This window comes from Tribolium madens, unplaced genomic scaffold (assembly GCF_015345945.1).
Source record: "Tribolium madens isolate multiple individuals breed KSU strain unplaced genomic scaffold, Tmad_KSU_1.1 Scaffold_71;HRSCAF=194;Tcas5.2_LG6, whole genome shotgun sequence".
In the NCBI taxonomy this organism is placed as follows: Eukaryota; Metazoa; Arthropoda; class Insecta; order Coleoptera; family Tenebrionidae; genus Tribolium; species Tribolium madens.
In genome coordinates, this window is record NW_025401041.1 from 3,250,013 (window position 1) to 3,266,342 (window position 16,330).

General features: G+C 33.4%; 2 protein-coding genes across 3 annotated transcripts in view; one reads left to right on the forward strand and one right to left on the reverse strand.

Annotated features, from left to right (window-relative positions):
- Nucleotides 1-6,961, forward strand: part of LOC123009062 (flotillin-2) — a 67,157-nt gene extending 60,196 nt beyond the window's left edge. The window contains exons 2-6 of one of the 2 annotated variants that reach the window (XM_044405178.1): nt 2,054-2,350; nt 5,403-5,755; nt 5,815-6,029; nt 6,236-6,419; nt 6,471-6,961. In XM_044405178.1, the coding sequence (XP_044261113.1) occupies nt 2,054-2,350; nt 5,403-5,755; nt 5,815-6,029; nt 6,236-6,419; nt 6,471-6,674 (1,253 nt within the window). In that variant the 3' untranslated portion in view covers nt 6,675-6,961. Of the gene's footprint in view, nt 1-2,053; nt 2,351-2,717; nt 2,837-5,402; nt 5,756-5,814; nt 6,030-6,235; nt 6,420-6,470 lie in introns of those variants that run through there. The other variant, XM_044405179.1, reaches the window with a different exon arrangement.
- A 6,418-nt stretch (nt 6,962-13,379) lies between these two features.
- LOC123009064 (eukaryotic translation initiation factor 4H) lies at nt 13,380-16,313 on the reverse strand. Its single transcript, XM_044405181.1, has 5 exons — nt 16,103-16,313; nt 15,742-15,931; nt 14,391-14,661; nt 14,178-14,339; nt 13,380-14,128 (listed from the first exon to the last, which is right to left on the reverse strand). Exons 1-5 carry the CDS (start codon nt 16,138-16,140, stop codon nt 13,989-13,991), a joined length of 801 nt encoding a protein of 266 aa, XP_044261116.1. The 5' UTR covers nt 16,141-16,313; the 3' UTR covers nt 13,380-13,988.
- Between the last annotated feature and the right edge of the window lie 17 nt (nt 16,314-16,330).

A 16,330-nucleotide genomic window follows, 5' to 3' on the forward strand; every position in this document is an offset into this window, starting at 1 on the left:
CTGTTAACACATTAATTGTCAGTGATATCATTGTCAAAAAAATAAAACCGCCAATGTGTTGGAATTTAATAAGCAGAAAAAAAATATTAAGTCTAAAATCAAAAGAAAAATTAACTTTTATTTTTACTGAGTTAGAATAATGAAGTTTTAATTACAGTTTTGATCGTTTCAGGTAAAACAAAAAATGTTTTTCCTTTGCAGTTTTAGCGTAAAATCAAAGATCCGGGGACATACTGTATATGCATATTTATTAGTTGTTTACTTTTAAATTAAGGTTTCAAAAGCCAAAAAAGTAACTTTTTTACTTTTCTACCTATTCGACCTTTGTCGAAATTGTATTCTGTTTATACAGAGTGTAACGAAAAGATAGGGACAAAAGATAGGTCAAAATAAAGCGATTTAACTTACCTTTATACCAAGTTGCACTATTTAAGAGTTAGAAGGCGCCAAAGTTTAAAACTTATTTTCGTTTTTCTTTAATAACTTCTTTATGAATTAATCGATTTTTATAAAATTTAGTACAGGCAAATTACCATCAAAACCACATTTTTTGGTGCTATTTCTTTTATTTTATTATTATTGTAAGGTACTTTCTTTTTAACAAAGTGACACATTTTAAGCCATATCTTTGTTACACGTAATCCGAGTTTCATAATTCTTTTTTTATTTGAAAGGTACCTTATTTTTAAACAACTTTTGTATGTTATAAATTTTTTGTATCGACCTTGGTTTTCGAGTAAAAAAATTATTTAAGTAGATATGTTAAAAGTTTTTACGTTGGCTGTTTATTATTATTGTTTTTAAAATTGTAGTAATAAAATTTAGGTTTTAATCTCTTTATGTATGTTGGTATTAGTTAACAATAATGTAATTAATTATTAATTTAAACAAAAAAAAACATAATTTCATTGGCGTTCTCTAACTTTTAAACGGTGCAACTTGGTATAGAGGTATGTTGGGTTAAATCGCCAAATCCCCATCTTTTCGTTACACCCTGTAGATCAAAAAATTACTTTTACATAGTATAAAAAAATTAAAATCATAATTGATTTATAAAACCCTTTGAATTAAAAAAAATCCTTTATTGATATTAGCAGTTTTAGTTTTTTGGTTAAACTTTTTTGTAGTTTCAAATTTTGATTGTTGTTTTTGGTTTTTAATGGTTTTTTTGTTTCTTTTTTCTTTTAATATCTAATTTTGCTTATTTTTTTGGCAAAGTTTTGAATTCTAAATTTTGTAGATGGAAATACGTTTCCATTATTATTTGTATTTTGTATTTACGCTTTTTAAATCACCTTTATGTTCCCGTTTTTTTAGCTTTCACTTACCTATTTTTTAACTCTTTAATTTTTTTACATAGGACGAACATAATTTTTGATAATTTTTTCTCTTTGATAGTCTTACATTTTTGTATGTGTTGTTATACCTAATTTTCTTCTGTTTTGTTTTTAAAATTTTCCTTTTTTATTTTTTTGATACTTCGATGTTTTTACTTCTTAACCATTTGAATAATTATGAGCAAATCCTAAAACTAAATTTTAGACTATGTTTTCATAACTATTAAAGTTTAGGGTTACAAAACTTTATTTTTAAGTTTTTTTACTATTCTATGTGCTTTGACCTCCTAAGCTATTTAAAAGTTTTAATTAACAATCAAAATCGGTTTTGAAACATTCTTATATTTAGATTTTGAGATTGAGGGCATACTTACGGAAAGCAAATTAAAATTTGAGTCCAATGTTAGTAACTCGAATTAGTTGTTTACTTAGTTTTACATTTGAGTGCAATTAATGTTCTGTAAACCGACTTTAACTATTTTTTGTCCTTAATTTCACTAATTTTGGAAATTTATTTCAAATCTAAACCAGATTTACTGTATGATAATCGTACTAGAGCGGAAATTAATTCTACGTTTTCATACTTTTTTTCCTACTTGACATAAAATCAGTTCAAAATCGATTCATTGGTTCAGGTCTAATAATTCTAAATCATTTATACGTTTATCAGTTTAATTAATAATACTGATAACATAATTTATTATTTCTTTTTGTAGGAGGATGCTGCGGTTCAACCAAGCGCGTGACGATCGTAGGCGGCTGGGCATGGGCCTGGTGGTTGGTGACCGACGTCCAACGTCTCTCCCTCGAAGTGATGACATTAAATCCCATGTGCGGAAACGTCGAAACTGCTCAAGGAGTTCCTCTAACGGTGACAGGAGTGGCCCAATGCAAAATAATGAAAGCTGATGAACTCCTCTACACCGCTTCGGAGCAGTTTCTCGGAAAATCCGTCAAGGAAATCAAAGCGACGATACTCCAGACGTTGGAAGGACATTTGCGGGCCATTTTAGGCAAGTATTCTCGAACAATAAACACATTTGTTAAAAAACGATAAAATTTCCATTGATCTTAATTGGTCAATGAACGAAACCAAGGAAGAATGATTACGTCGCGACTGAACTTGACCAAGGCGATGAACTTTTTCCACTCACTTTTCATTTTTCAATCAATTATTTTTGGACCAAATTTTCATTTAATTACGTGGAAAAGTGTGCAATAATTTCAGTCGCACCACTTATTATTTTTTACAGTTTTTGTCACAATATTATTATAAAGCAGGTTGTGGTTACGTCTTTTAAATCCTTGACTCTAAATCTTCCAATTTTGACGATAGTGGGGAGCTAATATAAAACTTAATGAGTTTATCTTGTGACAGTTCGACTGTTTCTTTTGCAAACTCAGAATTTTGCAAGTGATTTTCTAGTCATGTCGATGGTATGGATGGGTGCTCTTAATGTTTCAATGACTGTTGGACTCACCTATGCGGTTGTTAAAGGGTTCGTTTTTATTTTTTCAAATAACAATTTATTGTCAATTTCTTTAGTAATTTGGTTTGGCCTTCATCTACATTTACGTATGTACAGTCTAGTTAATTTTTTTTGCTTTCACGACTTTCAGTTTACGTGTAATAAATTGTCTACTATGGACAATAATTTTCCTTTTTATCATGTTTTGAATTGCAAAATCTGACACAATTGGTGCAAATATCAACTAAATATGAGAAACATGACAAAACGAGGACGTGGATTTGCTCATACGTCTCTTTGGGCCAAATATTACAATTTGACCTCATACTCGTATTTGCGGATTTTGAACCCTAGAATTGGAAAAATTCCACTTTTTTACAAGAATAATTTACGACTTGTTAAGCTGTTTAAAACAATTTATTGATCGTAGATTAACTCAGACCGTTATTTTTTTTAATTAATTTCCCTAAAAATGAGACCTACTGCTTTCTTTAAGTTTGTAATGTTGAATAAAACCAATAACTTATGAGTGGTAGATTAATTCAGACATTAATACATACAGGGTGACCCAGGGGTAACTTGATTTTTTTTAATGGTGGGTCCGCTAATGAAGCACATTTCAAAAATATTTTTATTTAATACAGGATGTCCCAAAATAAGATACACAACTAAGTCCTGTTTTTTTAAATGAAAACTCCCAATTTTTGTTACATTTTTGAATTCACCACTAAATTGTCCATATAACGCATACTGTTTTTTAGATTTATCTGCAATAGTTTTTGACTTATGTCAATTTATGTGTCAAAATAGCGTCGTACATGGACCCACAGAAAAATTCATAACTTCACTATGATTTTTCATTCATAACTACTATAATTTTTTGAAAATGACAAATTACAAATGCCAATAACTTGACTTTTTTACATACAACACCGTATATTTTATTGCATCATTGTGTGACAATTTTTTATGGGCTTTTTGCCAATATACAAGGTGATTCTTTTAGGGCCTGCATTAGAAACTTTTTAACTTTTAATGCAGATAGGAATTTGAAATTTAGTACACAGCCCAAATCGACCTGTCTAAGTTCAATTAAATTATTTTCAAACTGGCTAAACTTCCGGAACTACGAGAAATTGGCGCCAACTTTGAAATTTTAAATGGTAACTACTTATTTTTATTGCATTTTTGAATTCTTTTCTCCAAACTGAGTCAAATGTACCTAGTTGTTAGTACTTACCTTTCATAGTTTTTGACATATGTCAATTTTTTGGTCAAAATGTTTATTTGCAGAGGCTCATTTAAAACGTCACAACTCTTGAACCCTTTGCGCGAAGTAAATATTTTTTTTTGCATTTGATAACCAAAGGTTCGAAGGGTTTTCTAAAATTTTCAAAATTGTCAAATGTTACATTGCAAAGCTAATATGATTTTTTGAAAATGATAATTAACAAACAGCTATAACTCAATTTTTCAAATAAAATGACCCTATTTTCTCAGCGGCAATCGAAAGTACATCGATTTGTAGAAGGACTTTTATCAACATGTCCTATACCCATCTCATACAGTTTCTGAAATAATCACGAAAAACGTGTTTTTGTTTTTTTATTTTTATAGTTAATCACAATTAATATGTAGAACATGATGATGACTTACTTGAGCATTTTCTGTAAGTAGAGACTTTTTTCAAAATCTTTACGTTTTTTTCCTGTTTGTCACCCTTTCCTGTTCTTGTAAAGATTACTCAAATTGTTTCCTTTGTGCCTTACTCCTGTTTCTGTTACAATTTCATTTTGTTGAAACATATTCTTTTCAGAATTTTATGGATGTGTCAAATTTTACGACTCGATTTCTTTTTTTTTTTAAATCATCAACATTTTCATTTTGCAGACACATTTTACAAAATAAACCCCACAAACCCTATATCGACAAAACGCTCATAAAAATGCAATGCAATAATGCAATAAAATATAGGGTGTTGTATTTGAAAAAGTCGTGTTATTGCCATTTGTAATTTGTCATTTTTAAAAAGTCGTAGTAGGCGATGGAACATCGACTCAGAAATCGGCTTTATCTCAAAAGATGCGTTAAAATTTGAGGAATCGACTGGAAGAAAGTTGATTACGTTTTCTTAAATGGTTCTGAAGTTATGAATTTTTCTGTGGGTTTATGCACGACACATCAATTGACATAAGTCAAAAACTAACGCAGATTATTCTAAAAAACTAGATGTGTTATAGCGACAATTTAGTGGCGAATTCAAAAAAGTAACAAAAATTGGGGGTTTTCAATAAAAAAATCAAGTCGATAGCTTAGAAAAAAAGTTGGGAGCTTGCACGCACCCCTGGGTCACCCTGTATCTTATAAACTTATTGTATTAGTTTAATTAAAAAGTTAAATTGCTTTTTGGTTAATTAACATTTAGTTTCGAAATAGGGAGTTAATCTACATGACTTTAGGGAGTCCAAAAAAAATTACAAATTTTTGACTAATCAATCGTGTAAAACAATTTCTGAGTCGTAGATTAGTTCGGATATTTCTTTCTAAGGCAGTAAGAGGTGGTTTAAACCCTGATTTTATCCCTTTTCTCCCTCAGGAACGCTTACAGTAGAAGAGGTGTACCGCGACCGGGACCAATTCGCAGCCCTAGTCCGGGAAGTAGCCGCCCCCGATGTGGGCCGAATGGGCATCGAGATCCTCTCCTTCACCATCAAGGACGTCTATGACGACGTCCAATACCTAACATCCCTCGGGAAGGCCCAAACAGCGATGGTGAAACGCGACGCTGACGCCGGCGTCGCCGAAGCCAACCGCGATGCGGGGATACGAGAAGCCGAGTGTCAGAAATCGGCAATGGACGTCAAATATTCCACCGATACCAAAATCGAGGACAATTCACGAATGTTCAAGTTGCAAAAAGCTAACTTCAATCAAGAAATCAACACTGCCGTGAGTTTTTTTTTTTTTTTTTTGAAAAAATCAACACATGTATTTTTTTTGTTTTGTAGAAAGCCGAAGCACAATTGGCCTACGAACTACAAGCCGCAAAAATTCGCCAAAAAATACGAAATGAAGAAATTCAAATCGATGTAGTCGAAAGGAAAAAACAAATCGAAATTGAGGCCCAAGAAGTTATGAGGAAAGAGAGGGAGTTGAATGCGACAGTGAGACTTCCGGCGGAAGCGGAAAGCTACAAAGTCCAGATGATCGCCGAAGGGAAACGGTAAATTTGAATTTCCCGCCTTTTTTGATTTTTTTTATTTGCCATGACCAACTAAAACCTTCTCATGAATACAAAAAATATTTGCTTGTGTCACATTTTTTGACTGATGCTTCTGTGATTAATATTTAACAGAAAAACATGAAAAAAAAGTTCGAACCTCCATTTTGTGGGGTGTTATTTTTAAAACAATTTTTGTAATTTTTTAGCACTCAGACTGTGCAGACCGCCAAAGCCGAGAGTGAGAGCATCAAGCTTCTGGGCTCGGCTGAAGCCTCGGCCATCGCAAGTATCGGCAAAGCCGACGCCGAGCGCATGCGCCAGAAAGCCGCCGTTTACAAGCAATTCGGCAACGCCGCCATCATGTCTCTCGTCATAGATGCCTTACCAAAAGTGGGTACCGGCTGAGAGAGAAAAATTCGTATGTAACTCGTGTGTTTGCAGATTGCAGCCGAAGTGTCCGCTCCGTTGGCCAAAACCGAGGAAATCGTTCTGATTGGAGGGCCCGATACGACGACGGCCGAAATTACCCGACTCGTGGGTCAGATCCCACCCGCCGTCAATGCCTTAACGGGAGTGAACCTATCCCAAGTTCTCGGGAAAATACCCGGAGCTACAACGCAACAAGTCGCTGCCGCTGTCAAATAATAACCTTGCACTTTTGGCTCAGGATGATTTTTTTTTGACGAACTCGCCTGCGGCTGGTGTTCATACAAATTTAGTAGGGTAGTAAAAAATTCTCGATGTATTTTTCTACTCTCCCATTGGGCCGCTGAGTCGGATTTTTGTTTAGGGTTCGAAATGAACACCAACTAGTTATCCGCTTTTATCTTTTTTTATTTTGTCTATAGTTTGTGTTGTTTTAGGCTTTTACACTAGGTGTGTATTGTTACTACCCACTTGTGTGAATAAAAATAGTAAAGTATAAAATGTTACTTCTGGGCCAGGACATATGGCGTCTTAAAAAACAAAGCAAAATCTTACAAATTTAGCTGCTTGTCCAAAAGCAAACAACCGAAAGAGGCCTAAAACCTCTCAAAAAACATTAATTTTTATCCACCCCAAAAGTACCCAAATATGTATGTGTAGACGAGCAAAAATTGGGCACACGAAAAAACCGTTAAAATCTCCCAAAATAATGCAAAATTATCTCAAGGACGCCCTAAAAAACTAACCTTGTTTTTACACACCTCAAAATAGCTCTTAATTTCTGGACTAGGGCAAAAAACAAGACAGAATCCTACAAATTTAGCTGTTTACCAAAAGCAAACAACCGAAAAAGGCCTAAAACCCTTCAAAAAGCATTACTTTTTAATCACCCCAAAAGTACCCCCAAAAGTAAGTAAATATCTATACGAGTAGACCAACAAAAATTGGGCACATGAAAAAACAGGGTAGAGTCCTACAAATTTAGTGTTTTCCCGAAAGTGAAGATGTAAAAAACTTAGATGCTATCTAAATACAGAAACTATATTTGTTAATACAAACCTGCCATCTAGCGAAAAATAATACAATCTGGTGAAACCAGCTGAGGACCGAAGGTGGATTAAAGCATTGCAGCTCTGTAAACATAAGACCCTTCAAAAAAAAATTTGAATTTCGGGACTCGTTTTGAAATTTTATTTTACAACTTGAAATTTTTATTTAAGAAAATATTCATTCTATCGCTATGAAAATGTTGTTTTTAAGTTTTTTATAGGCACATAATACCAAACGTTACTAAATAAAAATAAACAATTATTCTTCTTCCACCTTTAAATGAATTAACTCAACCTTAATTTTTTCCACAGGATCATCTTTTTTAATTACTTTACCAGCATCGCAAGTAATTGAGTAAATCCATTTCGATGGCGACAGGATAGATGTGTCTGTCTTTTCTTACGATTTCTGTGTTATTCGGTTTCGAATTCATTATGTCGCGGACCAATTGTTCGGATCCGATTTGATTGTTGCCTCCCTTAATATACAGGGTGTTCCGTCTAAATCCCACTTTAGAACTATTGGCCGTTGGAATAATCGTATTTATTTGAGAATTGGTACATAGCCATAAACCATTAAGTCCTCTTAAATGAAAATATTTTCAAGATGGCGGCACTTCTGGTTATACCGGAAGTCGGTCTTAACTTTCTTATTTTAAATAGAAAGGTATATTTTTTACTGCGTTTTTGGATTAATCGGGTTATTTTAAGGGAGTTTTCATCAGCTTTCCCTACACCTAAATTTAACCGTTTTTGAAATATTTGGAGTTTTTCAAAAATTTTTGGATCTGCACCTTCCACTTTAAAAATCGGTAACTCTGCTATTTTTTTAAATTTTGAATTCGTTTTTTTGGCGTTTGAAAGAGAAAGTTTAGATCTTTCTTTCGGTGTTTTCAAATTTTGAAAAAAAAAATAACAAACCAAAAAATTTTAAGGTTACTTTTGTAATAATTCAAATACCCATAACTCAATTTTTTCAAATGAAATACCCCAATTTTTATTTTACTAAATAGAAGAGAATGTAATTGTGCATTGATCTTTATTAACATTCTCTATACCTAAATTTAATAATTTTTAAGTTGTGGTGACTTTTTGTTGAGACTGCCGAAAATCTGTTATTAGCCACATTCGTTTTCGTACAGTTTGCTATGGAAATAAAAAATGTCAAAATTGTTTCTCAATAAATGTCGACAGTGACTTATTATTTGACAAATAGGGCCAAAATATGGAGAGTCAAAGCTACTCAAACTTAGATTTAATTAATTTATTTTGTATTTATGGTGAGTGTAACAAAATTATGATATCGTTCATTAAACAAAAATAAATTTTTCTCACTTGTTAGCTTTAAATAATGATTGCATGGTAGAAACTATCAATAATAATTAAGTTTGCATAACTTTGATTCTCCATATTTTGGCACTATTTGGCAAATAATAAGTCACTGTCGACATTTATTGAGAAACAATTTTGACATTTTTTATTTCCATAGCAAACTATGTGAAAACGGGTATGGCTAGTAATAAATTTTCTGTAGCATTAAAAAAAAACCATAACCTGAAAATTATTAAATTTAGGTATAGGGAATGTTAATACAGATCAATGCACAATTAAATTCTCTTCTATTTAGTTAAATAAAAATTGGTGTATTTCATTTGAAAATATTGAGTTATGAGTACTTGAATTATTACAAAAGTAACCTTAAAATTTTGGGATATGTTTTTTTTTTCAAAATTTGAAAACACCAGAAAAGGGATCTAAGCTTTCTCTTTCAAACGGAAAAAAAACGAATTTAAAATCTTAAAAAATGGCAAAGTTAACGGTTTTTATAGTGGAAGGTGCAAATCCAAAAATTTATGAAAAACTCCAAATATTTCAAAAACGGCTAAATTTAGGTCTAGGGAAAGCTGATGAAAACTCCTTTAAAATAACCTGATTAATCCAAAAACGCAGTAAAAAATATACCTTTCCATTTAAAATAAGAAAGTTGAGAGCGACTTCCGGTATAACCGGAAGTGCCGCCATCTTGAAAATATTTTCATTTAGGAGGACTTAATGGTTTATGGCTATGTACCAATTTTCAAATAAATACAATTATTCCAACTCCCAATACTTCTAAAGTGGGGTTTAGACGGAACAGCCTGTATAGTACTTTCCACGCACATTTATACCGTCGTCCTTTCTTTCGTATTCCAACTACGCTTGCCACTTCTGCTGCAGGAGGGCAAAGGCTTCTAAAGATAGCGAACGCAGCCTGTTGGCTGCCTATAACCTCCTCCGTGTTTTCATAATTGTCGCGCGGACAATTTACATGAATAAGTCGATTTCTAAGTGCAAAAGACATTTAGGAGTTTATGCACTTTAAATGGGTTGGTTTCTATGCTCTTACGCTCTTCCTGCTGGGCTATGGCCATGGTAACTCTGCTCTATACACTACACAGCAGGAATGAGGAAAGGCTAAGAAACGAGGTGCGAACGCCCGCAGAAAAATACAGCAGAAACTCGAAGCAGGAAACAGCCTGGAGAACAGGCTTCAAGTGGCAGAAAGTCAGAAACTGTGATCAAAAATACACAGGCTCAGACACATGAGCTGTCTATCAAACTCATTGTGTATTATCGACCGAAACAGCGTCGCGGCGTCGCGTTCGTAGCGCACTGCAATATGCGATACGTTTATCCTGCTCCAGATGGCGCTATTTGCGTTCTATTTACATCTATGTCTACAGGCTGTTCCCTCTAAACCCCACATTAGAAGTGTTGGAAGTTCGAATAATCGTATTTATTTGAAAATTGGTACATAGCCATAAACCATTAAATCCTCCTAAATGAAAATATTTTCAAGATGGCGGCGCTTCCGCTTATACCGGAAGTCGGTCTCAACTTTCTTATTTAAAATAGAAAAGTATATTTTTACAGTGTTTTTGGATTAATCGGGTTACTTGTATTTTAAGGGAGTTTTCATCAGCTTTCTCTATACCTAAATGTAACCGTTTTTGAAATATTTGCAGTTTTTAAAAAAATTTTGGATCTGCACTCTAAAAATCGGTAACTCTGCCATTTTTTAAGGTTTGGAATTCGTTTTTTTGGCGTTTGAAAGAGAAAGCTTAGATCCTTTTTCTGATGTTTTCAAATTTTGAAAAAAAAAATAACATCCGAAAATTTTAAGGTTACTTTTGTAATAATTCAAATACTCATAACTCAATTTTTTCAAATGAAATACCCCAATTTTTATTTTACTAAATAGAAGAGAATTTAATTGTGCATTGATCTGTATTTACATTCCCTATTTAATAATTTTCAAGTTATGGACTTTTTTTTAAGACTACAGAAAATTTATTACTAGCCACGCCCGTTTTCACATAGTTTGCTATGGAAATCAAAAATGTCAAAATTGTTTCTCAATAAACGTCGACAGTGACTTATTATTTGACAAATAGTGCCAAAATATGGAGAATCAAAGTTATGCAAACTTAATTATTCTGATAGGTTCTACCATGCGATTATTATTTAAAGCTAACAAGTGAGAAAAATTTATTTTTGTTTAATGAACGACATCATAATTTTTTTACACTCTCCATAAATACAAATAAATTAATTAAATCTAAGTTTGAGTAGCTTTGACTCTCCATATTTTGGCCCTATTTGTCAAATAATAAGTCACTGTCGACGTTTATTGGAAACAATTTTGACATTTTTGATTTGCATAGCAAACATGGACCTAGTATTAGTTAATACTATCTCTATGATAGCAAACTATACGAAAACGGATGTGGCTAGTAATAATAGATTTTCGGCAGTTTTAACAAAAAGTCACCATAACTTAAAAATTATTAAATTTTGGTATAGGGAATGGTAATACAGATCGATGCAGAATTAAATTCTCTTCCATTTAGTAAAATAAAAATTGGGGTATTTCATTTGGAAAAATTGAGTTATGGGTATTTGAATTATTACAAAAGTAACCTTAAAATTTTAGAGTCTGTTATTTTTTTTAAATTTGATAACACCAAAAGAAAGTTTTAAGCTTTCTCTTTCAAACGCCAAAAAAACAAATTCAAATTTAAAAAAAATAGCAGAGTTACCGATTTTTAAAGTGGAAGGTGCAGATCCAAAAATTTTTGAAAAACTCCAAATATTCCAAAAACGGCTAAATTTGGGTATAGGGAAAGCTGATGAAAACTCTCTTAAAATAATCCGATTAATCCAAAAACGCAGTAAAAAATATAGCTTTCAATTTAAAATAAGAAAGTTGAGACCGGTATAACCGGAAGTGCCGCCATCTTAAAAATATTTATTAATTATTTAAATATGATTATTCGAACTCCCAATACTTTTAATGTGGGGTTTAGACGGAACATACTGTATAAAGTTACTTTATTCCACTAGTGGATAAACTGGTACTTGATACGCATCTAAAATGTGGAATAAAGTCTCTTTATAGAGTGATTATGGATAAACTTCATTATTTACAAAGTATAAAAAGTGTAACGATTTAATATCACAAAATAAAAAAATCGATTTTGGTAAGTAGTTGTTACAAAAACAAATTATAAAAAAATTATAAATCGCATTATATTCTCGTTATGGTATATATTAATAGACAATGTAGAATCGTAATATTTAGGATGTGAATGAGGTTGCGATAATATTATGTCTAGTATTCAATTAGAAATGCAAACTAAAAAATTAGCTAAAAATTTACAAGTTTGGTTAATCAGAATAAGAACAATTTCTATAACAGAAAAAATTGTTTTTCATAGTAAACTCGGTTTTTTTTAAGAGTAAGCCGATGTTTTAGCGTATTTTTTGAGGGATGTTTATAGACCGTACCAACGCTCGACCATCGACCGTCTTCTGTTTAATAAAAAACACTCAAAAGTCAAAATGCGTATTCGTTATTAACAATGCGTTTGTTTTAACTAATATAGTTTCTGTATTTAGATAGTATCTAAATATAGGAACTCTAAACTAATATTAACAATATACACAATACTTGGTCCAGAAGTAAAGAAGCCATTTTGAGGTATTTAAAATAAGAGATTTTATTTGTTTAATATTTTTACCGCTCGCCATTCCGACCAGTGAATTTTTTGCATGCGCCAATTGGCATGGTCCAAAAATAGTCATTTTAGGGTGTCTAAAAACATTGATTATTGGCATTGGAATATGGTTAATCAATGCTAAAAACAAGGAATGCTGAAAGGTTTTTTGGGTGCTTTTAATTTAATCATGTTTGATTTTGGATGATTTTCAGCAGTTTTCCTAGGTGCTCATTTTTTGGTGGTCTACAGAAATTTGGTACTTTTGGGAAACAGCTAAATTTTTAGGGTTCTGCCTTGTTTTTTGAAGACGCCAAATGTCCTGGTCCAGAAATAAGAATCCATTTTGGGATGCTTAAAAACAAGGCATTTTGTAAGTTTTTGACATCTTTTTCGGATGTTTACTTTTGGAAAAACACTAAATTTGTCTGTTCTTGTTGGTCTATAGATATCTAGGTACTTTTGGGGTGAATAAAAATTAATGCTTTTTGAAGGGTTTTAGGCCTTTTTCTGTCTTGCTTTTTAAGACGTCACATGCCCTGGTCCAGAAGTAAAAAGCCATTTTGGCGTGTGTAAAAACAAGGTATTTTATTAGTTTTTAAGGGCGTTCTTGAGATAATTTTGCATTATTTTGGGAGATTTTAACGGTTTTTTCGTTTGCCCAATTTTTGGTCGCCTACACATATTTGGGTACTTTTGGGCAAACAGCTAAATTTGTAAGATTCTGCCTTGTTTCTTAAGACGCCAAATGTGCTGGCCCAGAAGAAACATTTTATACTCTACTAAAAATATTTTAGTAAATGGTATATACTAGTGTTTTGGGAAAAAATACTCGAGGATACTTAAATTCACAATTTATTCTTTTTATATATCATACAAGACCATATATTACACAATATGTGTAAGTTTTATGCTCATCATAGCATTGTAAAAATCTGGTAATAAGGAAAAACGTACCATTTTTACAATGCTCGTATTTAACATGATAAGATTAATTTATACTTATACGAAAAAGAAAAAAACATACCCAAGAAATGTCTTTACAAAAATAACAATTACGTTTAAAAAAGTACAGCAGTTATTCTAATATACAAGTAATAAGAATTAATAAATTATGGTATGTTGTTTATAAAACTCGGAGAAAAAATCTAGTGTGTCGATCAAAAATCAGATCGAAAAAAATCTTGAATCAGTTTCAATAATTTATGTTATAAAATGCAACACTATAAAACCTTTACATGAATGGCTCAATTAGAATGCAAACCGACTATATTACAAGTTAACAAAACGAAACGCTGGGATCACAAAATCCCACACAATAAAAAACTAATAAATTTTATTACTTCAGTTACAATCGCCTATTATAATAAAACGAATCAGTTCAAAATAAGAAAAGATAAATATTAATCTTAAAAATCAAAAAAATTACACACAATCAACAAACATTTTTACTGTTTATCCTGCAATTTCTCTTCTCGGGGCTTCGCCCCGCCAAAAATCGTCGACGACTGCGACGTCTCTGCTAAAGCATTTACCGGATCTTTGATCGTTCGAGGCTGCAATTTCAGTTTCGGCCTCCCTGATGTGTCTAAAAACCCCAAATTCATAAAAACATTTAAAAAAAACACCTTTTTTACCTGGCGCCGGATTTGGCAAATCTTCAGTGAAGGACCTCCTCTCCTGTCGGGCTCTGCCCCCGAAGCCGCCGGCATTGCCGCGATTGCCGCGCGAAGAAGACCACTCTCTGGGGCCGTCCTCGGCCGAAAAGTTGCCGTAGTTGCCTCTGTTTCCTCCCCTATCTGTAATCCACCCCACAATGAAAAATTTCCACGACTTAAACTCCTTTTTACCGTTGAAAGAGCCTCCGCGACCGCCGCCTCTCCGGTCGAATTCTTCGAACCGGTGATCGCCGCCTCCGGGACGCGGCCCGCGGAAACCGCCACCTGCGCCGCCGCCACCGCCTCTACCGCCGCGGCCTCGGTCGAAACCGCCCCCTCGTTCGCTGCGTTTGCCCTCCGCTACGTCTATTTTGATGTTGTGATTCTCGACTTCTACCATTCCGTTCAAGTTGATCGCTTGCTCCAGGTCGTGAAGGGTGGCGAATTCGACATAACAAAAGCCCTTGAATTGGGAAATTGAGAAAAATTCCAAAAATATCCACACAAAAAATTGGATTTTTTTATTTAGAGCTTGTGCGATTTCGCAATTTTTACATTTACGTATGAACGTGTTTCAAAATTATTTAAATGAGTTAGTGTACTCACAAGTTGTAAATAAAAGTAATTTCAGTACAAATCTTGTTTTATTTCCTTTGTTTACACATTTTGATAAACAAACAGTCGTAATAATGTGCGTGCAAATGAACGAAAACAATTTTCGAATCCAAGGCGGCGTTGAACAATTGTCATTTGAGTTTAAAAAATGGTGATCAAGTGAAACATATTTTTAGTGTTAAATGTGGAAATTTCGGAGAATAAGTGAAGGAAAATAAAGGTTAGTTATTCAAATTGATAAACATTCAATTTTTGATGTTTTGAACTTTTGTTGTTAAGTCTGGCGTTGGTAACTGCCAATTCGATCGATCATGAAATGTAGGAAAAACAGTAATTCTTTTGAAAAGTTAACATTTATTTACTGAAAAATTAAGTTTAAGATATCAAAACTGCATTCTTTAATTCAGTTTTGCAAAAATTAGGTGATCTTAATCATTTGATATTTTTTATCGTTTTTAGAATCAAGTGCGGCATTGATAAATTGACAGTTGAAACAATAATCCAAATTTCTGATAATAATGTGTTTATGATTTAATTTACAACAATAATAACAATTATTTTAGAAATTTAGAAATCATGGTACTTACCTTTTTAAAAAATGATTTTTCCCTGTTATTAAAAACAAAATGAGTATGGTAAACAACGTCAGAGCCTCCTTTGCCTTGAAAATGGCAAATATTAAGTTACATGAACCAATCAAGTTTAAGCGCAGCCAACTACTAGCTACCACAATTCACAACGAAAATGGGCTATTTTTTTGTAAAAAAGAGCAAACAAAACAAGATTTTGTGTACAAACAAGCGAGTGGCGTCACTTTCACGCGCTTTCAATTGCAAGCGCTAAAACCACGCCGTGGGTTGGATAAACTAAACGAAGGGTGTCCCACGTGGGGCCCTTGTTTGGGGGTGAGTACCGGTTAAAAATCTACCTTGAACTTGTCGGTTTCCTTGTCCATAACAAGCCTGACGTTCTTAACGTTGAGATCTTTGAAAATCCGATTAACGTCCCCTTGGACCGTCCCATTCGGTAAATTTCCGATGTAGGCTGTGAATGGGGGTTCCGTCGGAAAAGGCTTCCTGCCGCCCCTACGGCCGCCGCCGCCTCCGCCGCCGAAATCCCTGGAAAACAAACCGCGTGTGAGTCGGAGCGCGCTCACGCCGTCACCGCCGCGCCGCCGCCGCCAAACGCCGGCGTTTCGGTATCGAAAAGGTGCGTCGCGACGCAGATGATAATGTTGATATGTCGCAAAAGACAATCTCACTCATAGTTGATAAAAAAATTCAATTTACCTGTTGTCTCTATCTTCATAACCGCTACGACCGGCCATGTTTGATTTCCAGGGACATGCGCTGGAGGATTTTTGACAGAATGTGGAACAGGCTAGCCAAATTTACCGCATTGTTATCACTAGGTTTATCAAACACTGATAATTTTTGAACGCGACGATTCAGTTCCAAAGAATGATAAATGGGAAATCAATGTACGGAATTGGGAGATTTTTAATTGACATGTGTCAT

Excerpts from the sequence above, each read along its gene's own strand:
- LOC123009064 (XM_044405181.1), bottom strand. The coding sequence starts at position 16,140 with ATGGCCGGTCGTAGCGGTTATGAAGATAGAGACAACAG. Across the intron at positions 15,932-16,102 it reads TATGAAGATAGAGACAACAG|GGATTTCGGCGGCGGAGGCG; the intron begins GTAAATTGAATT and ends TTTGTTTTCCAG. Across the intron at positions 14,129-14,177 it reads TTTGCCAAATCCGGCGCCAG|ACACATCAGGGAGGCCGAAA; the intron begins GTAAAAAAGGTG and ends TGGGGTTTTTAG.